This window comes from Paramisgurnus dabryanus, chromosome 20 (genome assembly GCF_030506205.2).
Source record: "Paramisgurnus dabryanus chromosome 20, PD_genome_1.1, whole genome shotgun sequence".
NCBI classification, from domain to species: Eukaryota; Metazoa; Chordata; class Actinopteri; order Cypriniformes; family Cobitidae; genus Paramisgurnus; species Paramisgurnus dabryanus.
Genome location: NC_133356.1, coordinates 1,976,782 through 1,993,382, shown reverse-complemented (window position 1 = coordinate 1,993,382; position 16,601 = coordinate 1,976,782). Strand labels below are relative to the sequence as shown.

Genomic DNA, 16,601 nt, shown 5'->3' with positions numbered 1-16,601 from the left:
TAGAGTACAAACCTTATCTTACATACTTGTAAATTATTTTTTGATGATATTGGATAGCCATACATTTAAAGCAATTACAAGCCTGCTTTTTACTTCCATGACTAAAAGAAAACGGGTTTTAAAGGTTTTAATAAAAAAATAACTATTTCAATACAACTGAAAAACAACACAATTATTTAACATTAATCTTAAACTGGGGATCTTCTTCCTCCGCTTAGTTTTTCAGTTTACAAAGTCCGTCATCTAAATAGGGATTAGACATAGCGCAAGAGCAACTTGCTTTTAAAGGGGATGAGAGATAAGACTCTCATTGGTTTATTGCACGTTACGCCCAAAATACTCCCATTACAATAGGACCTACCCTTTTCGACCATGCGCTCGGCGCAAAAACATTTTTCCCATCGTTAAATTAGCAAAAGTGGATTCGGACACGCCCATTTAGACGTTGCGCTGTGCGCTTTAGACAATGAGCTTAGATCGTTAAAATAGGGCCCTAGATGTTATAGTTATGTATATTCAGATAATTTTTTATTTGTATAGCTCTTTTATTGCCAAAGTAGAGATGCCGGCCTGCTTACGTTAACAATAACTTCTTACGTCTCATTCACGTCAGAGATGCAGGTTGTAGCTTTAAAATCAATTCCAGTGTGATTTATTCTTTCAAATGGTATGTATTCACCAGAAAAAACACACATTTTTCTCTGAAGGAATGCCTTGTCTTCATGCGTGCACATGTGGACCCTAAGTTGCACGTACTGAGACAGACAGTAGACAGAAAAGGCAGTTGCGATCAGAAAAAATGCTAATGACATTCATTTTAATGGAAACAAAAGCACATGGATACACTATGGCAATATATCGCCTCTCGAAAAAAGCTACCAAAGTCATGTTCACTTGTCGTGCGATAAGTCTATAACATCATTATCATTATTATTTTTTATGCACTAGTATAATCATACTATTGAGTATGTTAGTGAACTGGAGTAATTTTTCTGATATTTTTTTATATAAACAGTTTCAGTCCTGAATGATGATTGGTTAAAATAGCGTTGTGTTATTCAATTTTACTTTTTAGTTTACTTCACCTTAAATTGTGCAAATGGACAATATCTGGAGTTGTTTACAGTTGTTTAGAGCCGTAAAAGGCTGAGCACAAGAATTTCCAATCTCCCCTGAAGGTACACTTGCAAATTTAGCTTGCAAATAACATTTGCAAATGTGGTAACATTTCGGAAACCTCTTAAGCTAATAACCATCCGTATAACGATACCCACGAGATAAGTCTGAAGTCTCAGGTGTATTTTAATGAGCTTAATCTGGGTGTCACACTGTGCTTTTGTGGATTCATCGACATTCTTGTCCCACACCTGGGCGAGGGGGATTGCCGGAGAGTTATAAAAGCCTTCAGACTTAGCGGAGGGCTTGAGGTTGGTTGTTTAATTATTTAGTTCCCTATTCTCTTTGTCAGGGGGATTAATATGCTAAACTTTTCTCCCCAGTCAGGTGCTTTCCCATTAGATCTGGTTAGATTGAAATGGATGATCTGCAGTAATGCACTGCAGCTTATTCCCTCACCTTGTTAATATTCATGTTGTTATGATTAATATTACCCAGTGGTTGGGTGCCATGAGCTCACATGTGTACCATTGACATTAGATGGCGTGTGTGGAAAATGAACACATTGCTGCATTACAGTATCTCATGTCCATGTTATCCATCCATTGCGATAATGACTTGGCTTGAAATCAAATGGAAAGAAATTCTGCGGGTCACTTCATTTGTGTTTGATTCATCTTTTATTTAACTCACTCATGGTTTGATTGCCTTATTATTTTTAGTCAAATTTTAAAGCTGAAATTTGAAGCTGCCTGTTACCCACGGATAGGCGAGAGCATTTACACTTTAACATGAAATATGAAGTTTAATTCAAGATGAATGATTCCTGCAGTTTTTATGAAACAATAGAACGAACCAAAGCAGCCATCATCTCACCGGGAGCTGTAATTGCTGTCATTGAAACCTTGACATTTAGGTTTTACATTTAAATGCCCTGGTTTCCGCAGCATGTCTCGTATTTAACCGATATGCTCGCGGTACTGCAATGCACTACAGGTGATCAGAATTAACAAAGACGCACAATTTGATTTGTGTAAGGGGGACAAATTGGATTTCATTTCCATTCCCGCTTCATTTGTCTCTATTAAAAGTCCTCGGGATTAATGAGTAGGATTTAATGCATTAAAAGACAGATCTCTGCTGTGAATTACACGGGATTCCTTACAGCCGACTATATACCGAAGCGTCTCCCTTTTTGTGATTATCTAATCGTGTTTTCTTTTGTATGTTTGGCTTCACCTTCTGAATCATGTTGATAAATCACCTGAAAGTAGCATTAAGCCAAGAACGGTGGCGCCTCCATTCGGACGGATATCGATGGGAGATATTTTGGATTACCGGCCTCATCTTTAGAGACATCCATTAGCTGTAGCCGTACCCCCCTCCAGACTAAAATAGCTTCATAGGCCCTTTAAGTCTCTGCCCTTCACCTCCTTCCCATGAATTCATAATGCTTCCCAGTGTTATCGTACCGCATGTTAAAGGGTGTCCGCTTGCTCGGGATCTGCCAAACAAACACAATGGAGGCATTTACCGTGGATGCTGGAGGGAAGATTGAGGAAGGAAGAGAATAAGTACTGTATTTGGGTCAGTTTTCAAAGCAAGAAAATGTTGTGATAATTGGTCTGACATCACGACCATGAGCACAACCATTTTATTTTCAGCAGCTTGGCCCGCCCAAAAAGTGGTTGGGGCAACAGAGGTCATTTACATATAAAAGTCTTGAAGCTACAGTTGAAATCAATATCTGATCTGTTAAATTGAGGTGGTGATGATTGGTCATGATTTTTGTACTTTTTTTTCCTCTTATACTGTAGCATGGTCTGTTGAATGCTTTATTCTTTTACGGCTGAGAAATGTTCCATGAGTGTTGATTATTTTTCTGTAAACCACACACCTAACCTTTTAAATGCCTTAAAATAACCACTAGCGCAATGTTTGTTGTAATAATTGAGGTATAATCGTCTCCGGTCCTTTGAATTATTTGAAAATAGTGCACACACGCTTCGCGTGGTGACACATTACCACCTTGGGTGTGCATTATTTTCTTATAATTCAACGGCCCGTCGTCAGTTATTTCTTACTTCATACATGACATATGATGTATGTGGTAGTGATGCACCGAAATGAAAATTCTTGGCCGAAACCGAAAATTTAGGATGCACTTGGCCGAAAACCGAAACTGAAGCCGAAAATGGCTTCTTTTAAAAACGTATTGCTTAATTTTTTATGAATCTGAAATGAAAAACCACAAAGCAATAGAATAATCATCAAACTTTAATTAACATTTACAGTTACATAACAAAACCTAAAATATTTTTTAACAGTAAATAAATAATATTATTCTTCAAGTTTTCTTCCATTGAATAAAATAGTTTAAGATTTGTGGATGAAATACAATTCACAATTATCTGAATAACTGCACACAAAAATCACAGAATGGCAGTGGGCCTCTATTCTGTTGCTGCATGTAAACAATTATTTACTTGCGTTTTAAATTTCTGTGCAAAACAATGCAAAACAACCAATATAGCCTTGGGAAACCCAGTTGTGCAGTGCTACGCACATTTTAATGTAACTACCGGTATATAAACAGAAAATTTGACTGCTGTTTATTTAGGGAATTGTGTCAGGTTTCTCTTTAAGAACAAAAGTTGCTCAGCTTTTTGACAAGAAAGACGGTTGTATATCAAACCTGTTGTCGAAAAGTTCTTTGGCACCGTACCCCCTCTTGAGACTTTTGCAGAACAAACGTTACATATTGCAAGTTTGTTGTCCTCATTTGAAACTTTAAAATACTTCTATACCGCTGACAATGCTTAATCTTTTCGGTGACCGAAATTTCGGTGCACCCCTAGTATGTAGTATTTAAAGCTCATATAATGCATACTGTTTCTGTTCATCTCATGTTAATCTTGAGGGTTGTTAGAGTAATATTACATCCTTCAGTTCATCTATCTGAAGAGTCTTTAGTTTTATCAGATTTATAAAAGACAGATCAGCTCTAGCGATTCTTTCCAGAAAAACGCAAAATCCTGGAGGCGTCCAGCGGGAGGAGTAAGTCACGAGCAAGCAACAAGCACAAAACATTATCCCACTATCTCTGGATAACTTATGATTCACTACATGTTCATGTCATTTCATTATATGCACTTACACATCGATTACAATAAAAAAGACATTTGATGCAGTTTTACATACCGCCTGTGACTCATCACTGGGCTTGGGACCACCCCATTTTAACAAAATCCAGCATTAAACAAACACACATGCAAAACCCTGCTGCTACACCTGATTAACAAACTGTATCCATTGTTTCTGATAAGTAACGGGTACCCATGTTCGAAAAACTTTTCCAAAATTTGTAAGAAAGAGGAGGTGTGAGTCACAGAGAAATACTCTGTCACACGCTCAACTGCTTTTTTGACACTTTGCATTTGTTTACCATGAGGATTACAACTCTTAAACTGTGTTAATAAGTCAGAATGCATGAAATAGCATTAACCAACCCCACCCCTAAATTGCTCTTAACTTGTAACCTACATGAGAAATGAAGACGTATGGGTACGGTTTATAGAGTCACAGGAGAAGCGCTAAAACAGGATGAGCAGATGATTTCAATTCATTGCATAGACTGTTATATGATGTACTAGATTAAAATTACTGTAAAATATAATCAATGTTTGTTTTTTGCAACCATTACATGTTATTAAAGTGACTAACTACAATAAATGGATGCAGGGTACAGTTGGTGTTCATTTTAATGTCATGAAATTTACATTCATAGGTTAACAGAAATTACGGTGATAACCACTGGAATCACTTTAATAACTCTGAAGAAAAACAACGCAATGATTGATTCTCCAGGTGCCGCAAGGTAAACTGTACAGAGTTTGCGAGAGCATGAAGTTTATCTTCATGAGGAGCTTTGGCCCGTTAGATGAACACGTACGAGCCATATGACCATATAATCCAGTGCAGCAGTCCAAAAAAACAACCTTTTGAAAACAAAACACACGAACAGCTGGCGAAATCATCCCCCATTCGCCACAGGGCTCGTGAAACAATAACAATAACCGTTTCCATCCCATTATGCTTAATTTTGAAGGGTTGTGGCTGTTCTGTTTTCTTCCTCACCTGCTGTTTAAAGTAATTTTTGTTTCGCTGAAGCGAACTCTGTCGTCCTTTCCAAATATCTGGAAGTCAAACATTTATCAAACAATCATGTGCACAGTTTTGACTGATGTGTACAGCGCATGTTTACGGAAATGAGCTTTTTGTCCTTCATGACCACATACAGAATGATGGACACATTTATTTGTGCTTTATTGTGCACGAGGAAGGTCACTGCGAATCATTTTGATGTAATGCCAGTATGAGACGGTCTGTGTGATTACAAACTCAAAAAGATGTTGGAAGCATGTGTTTTTTTTCTCTAGATTTCCTTACTTTCTTAATCTTATTCCACTTCATACATGACAAGTATATGGGGTGGGGGGGTGCAATGAAATGTTTTTTTTTTAACTAAAAAAGGGGTTGTAGTATTTAATTGCTCTCAACTTGTAACCTACACTGTTAACGATTTCCCTGTATTTTTACAGTACGGTACTGGCAGCACGGTTGCCAGTAAGTTACTGTATTTTGGTTTTACAGTACTGTACTGTAATACCATTTTACAGTACACAAACTAGTACTGTATAGTTACAAAGCAGTACTGTACTGTAATTTTACAATATTTTATTACAGTAGTCTATTTTTACAGTAATTTACTGTAATGTCTATATTGACCCATAAATACTATTTATTACTTATTACAGTTAATACAATAATATTATATAAAATAGCTAGATATTTAGGTTTAAATCTATAGTTATTAATATGGTAAAAATGCTATCCTTGACATGACATAATGAATTAAAAGGCAATCCAAGCAATGTTTGTATCAAAATTTTATTTAAAAAACATTTAATCGAAACAAAACATATTTAAAACAAGATTTTAAACAATAATAAACATATAATCAAGTAACATAAAATAAAATCAACAAGTATAAACAAGTTTGGAGACCCCTGCTGTAACATATTTAACTCTGGCAAATAGAACACTGTTCCATAGTTTGAAGTTTTCAGTTTAAAGTCCATCATCGACTAAAAGGTAACATTTCACTGTGGTAAAAAGAACACTGGCCCATAGTTTTAAATATTCTACTTGAATTTCATTTAACACTAAAAATAAATGCATTAAACTGTGGCAGACAGACCACAGTGGCCTTTACTTTGAAGTCGTCCATTCGAACTCAATCAGGGACTGCATGAAGCTGTTCACATGGGGGTTAATGGCCACAGCTTTTCTCTGCACCAAGTTCCTTGTCTTTTTGCTTGCTCCTTGTCTGGATGTGCACTTTTTCCCATCTTTGGAATTAATTATATCCAGAAACCTGTTAGAAATATCATAAACATTAAGTCAACAAATATAAGATAGAAAAAGATTCTTAAAAAACTAAACTCAGCCTTGAATTTACTCCTATTCTGAAACCTTTTGCTCTTATTCTACTGTTCCACACCTAATTACATTAAAATACAGAAGATTCACTTACCGCTGAACAAACTCTTTCCTCAATGGACAGCATCCACATGGATCATGTCATGATTGAATGTCCTGAACAGAAAGTACAATTGTTACTGATTTGGACACAACTTTTTATTCTGAAAACAAAATCTTTTGTCAATAAAGTCCAGGGACACCTCGGCTAAATAAATACAATTATTAAATTAAATTTCTTATAACCAAAGTCTGAATATTTCTGTTTGTATATTTCTACATGGCAAACTAAGACAATTGTGTACATGTTGTGTATGGTCGTGTTACAGTGTTGTGTGTGGGAATTGTGAATGAGTGTATACATGGGTATTTAAAGAAACTGTAGTGGTAAAGTGCAAACTTACCGAACATAATGTGCTTGGTGTGTCTGGTGTCACCCGTTGTGCCTCCACATCTGCCTTAACTCCTGAAAAGTGCAATGACACTCATGTAAACTACAAATAAAAAGTGATCAGCACATTCCTGTGTACTTTTACATGTGACGTGAAAGCATTTAATATTGCAGTCGAAAAAATACATGACTTGTAACTGTACATCATGTACTTGCCTGGTGCCTTTAAAGATGATCCATCTTACCCAATCCGACTTACAAGCAATGGTAAGACTGTAAAAAAGACAAATGTTACAAAATCTGTTAGCCATAGAAATAAGTAGACATTGTGAAGGAAATGGTAAAAGAAAACTTAGTAACACTTTACTATAAGAGTTTATTCCTTAACATTTGGTAATGCCTTAGCTAATATGAACTAACAATGAACAATATATTTTACAACATTAATAATATTTGATAATGTTCATTGTGCAGAGACAAAGTGATTGATTTAAAAATGTATTAAGTGTTTAAATCTAATATCATGCTATGCTAACAAATAAAACATTACTGTAAGTGTTAAGTCAGTTGTAAAACATTATATATATATATATATATATATATATATATATATATATATATATATATATATATATATTAGTTGTTATATTATATATAAATATCTAAATAAGTCTTTTTTAATTATTATTCTATAACATCTTGTCTACAGAAAATCTCTGAAAATGTCTCGTTTACTGCAGAAAATAGCGATTTATAGTGACAAGGTAAAAGGACTGTCCCTTTAATGTTTTACCCGGACGGCTGCGGTGTAACACTATTTCACGCAAAGTTTTTTAACAAGTTAGTAGCTAGCTGCTCACTTTAAAGATAAACATGATCGCCTAAATCTGAGCAATCCTGGTGATGCCAGTTTCCTACACGATGTTATAATGGACTATTTTACATCCAGAGTTGAAGGATCAGATGACAGAGACGAGAAGACAAAGGTACGTAAATGCGGAGCCCATTCTCTTTTCGTGCATTGATTTGATGCGTTTTGGAAACTTATATACAGCGTGTAATGCATCTGAAGTGGTGGAAACAATATGCCATAAAAATGTATTGGACAACTTACTGGGCGTGTAAAACGCTTAAGAGAAGATATTCTCTGCTTTTGCTGATATAACGTAATATAATAACAACAACAATAAGCGCGGCAATCCCTTTCGTTCATCTGATATTAAGATGAGCCCAGGTCTGAATTATATTTGGTCGAAGTTAAAGCTGCGATGAGTTCGATGCATGTATCCAGTTAAATATGAGGTTTCTTGTTTTCACTTCTGTGGAGTAACTAGTTCGGTACTATGCTGTGTACGGGGTGTCAAGTCCTATCTGTTTACAACCACGAGTCAGCCTTGCCAAACAGTCGAACTTAATACTTTTCTCTGACGCTAACGTTAACTGAACGGATGAAACGCCGAGATAAACGACCGTTATGCTGGGACCGCAAGACCGCGCTGGCGGGTTGTCTTTGTCCATTTCGTTAAAAATAGTTTCATTGTCACCACACTTTCAACACAATATAAACTCAACAAACCGTCATAATTTAGTTAAAACAACCCTATATTCATTAAAAAAAGGTGTAAAGCGAGTTAAAGCAGCGGTAGACATCTGTGTGTAACGTGAGCTTACTTTCTGAGGGAGATTGAAACTTTGTTGGCGACCGTTTTTCTCTCTCATTGCACGTTTAAAACAATATTGTGACAAACTATTGACAACATTCTTAAACTAAAAATTAAGTTTTCATGAAACAGAAATATTTCAAACTTACCGAACTGACAGAAATCAATCGTCCTCCTTCAGCTGCAGCCAAGAGTTGTGCGCTCCCTCTGTCTGTGTGATTTGACGTTGGCGCACTTTCTCTGATTATTGCAAGTACACCTGGCACATTACAGCAATGGCTACAGCAAGGTTACATCAAGACCAAAATATACTGTAAAATGTTCCCGCTCAAACAAATTTACCCAGAATGCATTATGAACTGCAGTACTGTACTGTAATGTACACATACAGTATAGTACTGTGGATTTTTACAGTACAGTGCTGCTAAATCTACAGCGACATCTAACAGTGTACATTAGAAATGAAGATGTCAAGGTACGACATATACGGTCACAGGATAAAGGGCTGAAACAGGATGAGCAGATGATTTAAATTCACAGAACTGCCATCAAAACTACACAAAACCTCAGAATTGATGTTTGTTTAACCCTTGATTTATTGAAATAGATATGATGCCTTACACTGTAAAAAAGTTGTAATTATGCAGCTGGTTGCCAGTAACTTACTGTAGAAGATACTGTACAGACGTGAGTTACTTGCAACCAGCTGCCAGTAATACTGTCATTTCCACAGACATTTTTTTACTTGGTATTTTTGTGTTTCTGTCTGGTAATATAATGGCAATGAATGTACCCACATTTCCAAAACAAAATGGTAAAAAAAATGTTCCCAAGCTGCCACTGGGCCAGTTCTCTTTAAATCTGTCCTAATATGTATCATTTATATACATTTGCGCTGAAGATGAACGAACATTTTACATTACAATTATAGTGACCAAAATCGCCACGGTTGTCAATGTTATCATGGTTTCTAGAAATGTAATAAAAGTACTGATGCAAATGTAAAATTGATTTTTGCATCTAAGTGCACTTTTGATCGCATAAAAATGTAATAAATAGCATTAACATTACTCATGGCACATTTGAGGTTGTGAGATAAATGTTAATCTAGTTCAGATAAAACTCAAGTGAGTTAATCAGATTTTCATATAAGCACAGGACAAATCAGCAAGTCTGTTTTCGTATGTTATGAGAAATCAGGTGAACTTTATGACCCAGGAGTAAAGGTGCACAACACCTGCGCTCACAGGAATCACTGAAGAAACAAACAAAGCTTTAAACTCATCAGATCACATCATTTAATGGAAAAATAACCCAGGAAAAAACGACCCGTGCTTCATCACTGGATGTGTTTTTGAGCCGTGACATGGGCACCGTTAAACAGTAATTTAAAAAAATGTAGCGGTAATACTAACCATTGGACATTTTTATCATGGTTATCCATTAGATGGGTAATCATTACATCTCTATTAGATGCAAAGGTGTACCCTTTGAAAGGATACCACCCCAGTGACAGCTCTGTCATAAATGTATAGTTTAACCCTCTGGGGTCCGACCATTTTGGGACACTGTCAGAGGTTCTGAGATGCTCTACATTTGGTCTTTTTTCAGTTGCTCTAAATATATTAATGGCAAGTGTCTCATAACACTGCGTTCACCACATACTGGGCTACAATATTATATGAGCTACATGTATGTACATGTGTTTGTATTTTTGAGAAAAAAATGTTTATGTGTGGTTTTTAAAAGTCACTGATATAAGTCAACAAAACCCATACTAAACATTTTTAACAAGACTTTTCTAAACAGAATCTAGTACACTCTCATAATTAAAGGTACAAAACTGTACCTTTTCTGTCACTGGGGCTGTACCCTAAGTTTCCGTTTGGTACCTTTACAGGAATACAAAACAGAATACAATTTTGGGTAGATTACCGTACCTTAAGGACCTACATTGTTAGAAAAAAGTCAAAATACTGTAAGTGGGGCAGCACCCTTTAAAAAGGTAATTGTATGGACCATTAGGTACAGATATGTAAGCATTTAGTACCAATATGTACCTTTGAGATACTAATATGTATTTTTAGGTACTAATGAGCTCTCTTTGGTCCCAGTATGTGCTTCTGTGGTACTAAAATGAAATCCTTAGGTGCAAAGCTGTACTTTTTGAAAGGGTACAGCCCCAGTGACAAAAAAGGTACAGCTTTGTACCTTTATTTATGAGAGTGTAGTTTAGAGTTTTTTCTTTAAAATGATGTGAAGATCATCCTGCCTACTCATTCACATAAAACAATATATTGATTTAGAAATTTGTTTAGAGGGGCCGTATGCGAGAAGGATTTATTGACAGCTAGCAAACAAAAGACTCGTAATAATGTAAAGGTAGCATTGACTCCTTAACCTCTAAGTAAATACATCATAGTGTTTTGTGCTACCTTTATGTGTATCTCACTTGAGTGTCTAACTACTCATCTTTTCTCTTTCACAGCTTTATATTCCATCATTCTTTTCGGTGTCTTCTTCTGGATCCCATTTGTGTACTTTTACTATGAAGAAAAAGAGGAAGACCGCAGCAACAAGTACTCGGTAAACCGCACACTCCTTCATGTCTCCTATCTGTCACACACATGTGCTTTGCCTTTAAAACCTTTACGTTTGAATAAAACTATTTGTCACTTTGTAGTCAAGAAATGGTGTGTACTATACAAGTATGTAAAGCGAGGTCTACATTTAGAAAAGGTTCCTATAAATCATAACAAAACAAAAACGCCCTTGAGACATTGCTAAGTGATATTTGCCTGATTACAGTTATGGCAGTTCATTTATAACCACCCAGCCCATTTACTGTACCCAGACTCCATCTGACTGCAGCAGCGGGGCGACAAAATCACAAAAGGCCCGTTCTCTTTATAACCCTGCCATCTTCAAATGTCAAATATTTGTCTCTTAGGACACCACAGTGATGTGCAGATTACATGCTGAGACACTTTTCTAGAATGCGTTTCCATCTCAAAAAGGGACCTTGCTTTCTAAACCATCAGAAGTGAGGAGCACAAATTGCACAGTCTCCTCCAAAATGTAGTGAGGCGTGTATTTTAAGGCGGAGGAAAGGAAAGGTCGTTTCCAAATGTTTTCTGAGTTACTGTACATTCTTCTGACTTAGTATTAAGGTGGCATCACATCTATTCTTCACAGATGAGGCGATCCGACAGTGCATGCCACAAACTTCCATCCATCCAAGATTATTTATGATCAATTTAATACTGAAATACTCCACATTTGTAGGATATATTTTTTATTAGGACTATCAATCGATTAAAATATTTAAAAGCTTAGAAATAAAGCATCTGACAAATGCATGAAAGTAAATTTAATGACACCAAATGTTGTTTTTACTGATTCATATATACCTGTATATACCTGTTTGACAAACATGTTTTTATTGTCTCTTTACAGCAAGTGAAAAATGCATTGAAGTACACATTAGGATTTGTGATTGTATGCGCAGCAGTGCTTTTGATTGGGTAAGTGTGCATTTTTGTGCGACCTTTTGTGTGTGTGGACAGATCAATGTGGGCATTACTGCATCGTTCAATCAGCATCTTTAACCTCCATCAAGTGTACAGCAAGTGTGGGCTGTGTTGGTATGTTGTAAAAGCAAAGCTGAGAAAATGGTTTGATACTGAATTGATCGTCACCTCTATGTGCTTGTTTTGTGCTGCGATGTCCTTTCTAGAAGCAGCGTTTTGCACAAATGAACACATGCAGTAGTTTAAAATGTGATGCTATGGTTTTCTGGGTAATTTCTGGCTACTTTTTAGGAGGAAATGGGCTACTGGCAACATCATAATTTTCCTAATTGTATCACTTAAATGATACCTTATGTTTGTATAACATTACGAAAGCCCAAACATTAGAGTAATGACTGCAGTTGGTATCCGATTGAAATGAATTGCTTGGAGAGCAATCGCACAACACATGAAGCGATGTGGCCAACTATTGATTTATTATCCGCAAAATCCATCAAATTAAAAGTCCAGTTGGTGGTTCTTGAAACAATTAACTCAACAGGCATAACTCAATCTCTAAACCTGGCATACGCTTCATCAGGAGTTTTCAGTACATCAGAGGTGTTTTGTTAAGACTGTGTAACAATATCCTGTCTAATGGTTTGGTGGACCAAAATCCAACATGCTTTTAATGTAACACCTGGTGAGGCTTTGTCCCGATAAACCTTTACACGGTTTATACTTTTTGTTCGGGACATTGCTAGTACAGCATAAACATAATGGATTTTCTTTACCGCTGCAAGAATAACACGTCCGCTTACCAGGTGATATAATTTAATGTGCTCTCAACCATTAAATAGTCTTCCTGTGGGACAGGATAGCTTCATCAGTTTTGCGGGACAGAACCGTGTCGCATAGACCCAGCGGGACGGGATAGTTTGATCGTAGAATGGAAAGAGAGACGTGTCGAAGACCAAATCTAAAAGTGGGGACGGCACTTCGGACAGAAGCAATTTAGACTTCGTTTTACCTTTTGAACCGTTGCACTGTTTTACCAGGGGATATCGTGTCGCAGGGTTCTTGATGTGGGAGGACGTAATGGATTTTTCCATCTTCTTTTTCCCAGAGTCACAGACATAGCTCTTGTATTTGTGACTGTTCATTCCAGACGGATGTCCCCCTTTTGTTTGCCTGTTTTGATTGGTCTGTGCTAAGGATGGAAGTTGTAAACGAAAAGTTGACCCATTTCACCCTTTGTCTTCTCATTCAGTGCTGGTGGACCCAGTTCATGCAAGGGCATCTATCAAGTGCGCTCTGTCATTGGCACCTTTGCTTTTACCTGTAGAGTATACTAACTTGACATGAGGCACATAGACTGCATCTGGCCAGTAACATTTATGTTTATGGTTTATAAATGAATGCATTATAATCCATGATCACATAGTGATCACATTATATATAATCTAATTATAATCCTGCTAGATGCATGAAAAAGTTTCTAAACTTTGTACTTTGTATTACGCTTTTTATATATTAGTTGCCTTCCTAATATAATGCTCTTTATTTCTTTCCCCACATGCGTCTGCTACAGAAAATGACTGTAAAACTATGCAGCGACCCCCAAATTATTTGGAAACTTTAATCAAACCTACTTTAAATTTCAATTTGACCTTTTTCCCTGCCATTAAGTTATCTTGTAAATTAATAGAAATTGCTTCGCTGCCAAAAATGAGTTTTTACGGCAGTACATACTTCTGTTATTATCCACTAGGTGGTGCTTTTACCCAACTTATAAAACACTAAACCATCCACTAATCCAAAAACATTTTAAACTCTGTGTATGTTTTGATCATCGCTCTGAATCTGATCTCTGATAAAAGTCCTTTACAAAAACGCAATTATCTGAGCTTTTTGCTTAAAATTTTGTATTTTTAAAGAAACCTACACTAGGGATGCTCCGATCAATCGGTGGCCGATTGGTATTGGCCGATAATGGCATTAAATGACTCGATTGGTGCTCGCTTAATTTGCTGATCTCATAAACCAATCTTTCTGTTTACTTTTGTCATCATAGGGATCCTGAATGCAGCTGCAATAAGATAATTTTTTACATAGCGCAAGCATTTTTACAACCCATTGCTCATGTGCGAAGTGCAGATTTGGATTTCTCTCTTTGCCTTTACAGAGATTTTATATGAGGACGCACTCCGGTCCTAACAGCGCAACACGTATACAGCACACATCTATCGGGGACAATTGCATCCTCATGCGGCATGCCAAAAGTTTATAATTTGCATGCATTTAAAAGTTTTGACGGTTTAAACTTTTATTTTCTTCACAGCTGCTCTTGTCCGCGTACACCCGCAGCGCGCACAGCTGCCGGTCATCAGTGCATGTGAACAGAGCGATCTCTCTCACGTCTTAAAGCTACAGTAACCTAATTCATCTCTCATCTATCAAAAATCACTCTCTGCTCTTCATTGTACTTCATACGAATGCGTGTAGATTTAATTTATACAGTAAAGACTGTGAAGTGTTTTATTTTCATTACTTTTAAGAGACATAAACATTAAATATCTCTTTGCAGAAGAAATATTTGTTGTGCTTATTTATTTGAGTCTCTATTAAAACAATTATATAGCTAATTACTTCAAGTAATATAACAAAGGCAACATCTGTGGTATTACTTCATCTAGAAAAAATGTTAACAGTTACAGTCATCAAAGAGCTTGCATATCAGCTTAAAAAAATCGGAATTGGTATCAGCCGATCACAAAGATAACAAATCCGTAATGGGTATCGGCTGGAAAAATCCTGATCGGAGCATCCCTAACCTACACATATTTGAGAGATGATAAAAAGAGAAGAAATTAAGAAATTATGAAACTTTTTTGTTTGAGGGTCTGTTCTTTCATTTGATATTGTGTATGTTAATATATTTAAAGAAGAAAACTTTCTGGATGGCATTAAACTTTTGTGAAAATTATACAAAATGCTTGCGCTGGCTAGCATTTTTTTTTTTTAAATCAAAAATTTATTTTTAAATGTATGTCTATTATGGCAAATTTAAAGGGATAGCTCACCCTAAAAGTTTCATTTTGTATCCTTTTCTCACTCTCATGTTGTTACAAACCTGTATAAATGTATTTATTCTAATAAACACAAAGGAAGATATTTTGAGGAATGTTTATAACCAAACCGATCATAAGCCCATTCACACAAAAAAAATACTTTGGTAAACTATCCCTTTAAAGCAAACTTGAAAAGTGCTTGTAATATCTTACCTAACTTGTTTGATGTTTTCTGATTGTAAACTCTAAGAAAAATGGGTCCAGAAGCTGTTGCAGGAGAGGAACCTTTCCAAAAAGTCCACCTTTGTATCTAAAGTGTGCATATAGTACCCTTTTACATATTAGTACATATTAGAGGTAGATAATGATTATATCTGTACATTATAATAATGACATGCATTCATTTGTAACTGAAGCTTTTTTATGGGTCCCTGTATTCGGCAGGGTTAGGGAATCCTGGTTCTGGAGGGCCACTGTCCTTCAAAAAAATACACTTGTCAAAATCTAATCAAAGTCTTGAGGATTACTTGGAAATAAGATAAGGGGGTTTTGATATGGGTAAGAGCTAAACTCTGCAGGACCAGGATTACTCACCCCTGGTATACGGCATGCTATTTTGTACCTGACGGTGGCAATAGAGGCAGGAACGTGGAGGTCAGATATCTGTTACATCTTGCATCAATCATAGTTGCAGAATGGTCTTCGGGCGTTATGGAAATGTTTTTTTGCTATGCATATATTTTACAACATCATTTACAGATGCACCTAAAAAGTGAAACGTTCATGCACAATGCACCGGTTCTGATGTGACCCATGAAGTGAATTCACTCAGATTCTGCTAAATTATACGGTTGCATTTGACATTAAACTGCCTTTATTTCTCTACTTTACTTTACTTTACAAACATACAACACAACAACTACAAAACACTTTAAAACAACACAAAACAAAAACACAAGAAAACAAAACAACACAACACCACAAACACACAACACAACACAATCAGCACTGAAATTAACATTGGCACACATATAACCAGGTGCACAAAACAACTACACACCTGGTGACGAGCAGAAAACATGGAAAATGTTAGCAGCAAATGAATTAATAATGACAACAATAGTAAAATACATAAAATAAATGATCACATGTCTGATTTTTCATAAGCCATGAGACTTTAGTGCAGCAACTAAACCTTGTGTTATGTTATCAGGATTATTTATGAAAAAGGTGTGTAATGTGTAATTGCTGGGTGTCTAAATAATTAAGTTAATAAAGGCTAAAACTGCTTATGTTACATCTTACTGTGACT

At 36.1% G+C, this 16,601-nt stretch overlaps 1 protein-coding gene and 1 long non-coding RNA gene across 2 annotated transcripts in view; one reads left to right on the top strand and one right to left on the bottom strand.

The window, feature by feature from the left end:
• The window catches only part of lmbrd1 (LMBR1 domain containing 1), a 118,601-nt gene that overhangs the window by 34,797 nt on the left and 67,203 nt on the right, over positions 1-16,601 (top strand). Inside the window, exons 4-5 of the mRNA XM_065296016.1 lie at positions 11,198-11,295; positions 12,166-12,233. Coding sequence (XP_065152088.1) covers positions 11,198-11,295; positions 12,166-12,233 — 166 coding nt within the window. The remainder of the gene's footprint in view (positions 1-11,197; positions 11,296-12,165; positions 12,234-16,601) is intronic.
• LOC135786553 (uncharacterized) lies at positions 6,053-9,168 on the bottom strand. Its single transcript, XR_010546946.2, has 5 exons — positions 8,859-9,168; positions 7,265-7,321; positions 7,062-7,123; positions 6,713-6,774; positions 6,053-6,553 (listed from the first exon to the last, which is right to left on the bottom strand). It is a non-coding gene; the product is annotated as an uncharacterized lncRNA (long non-coding RNA).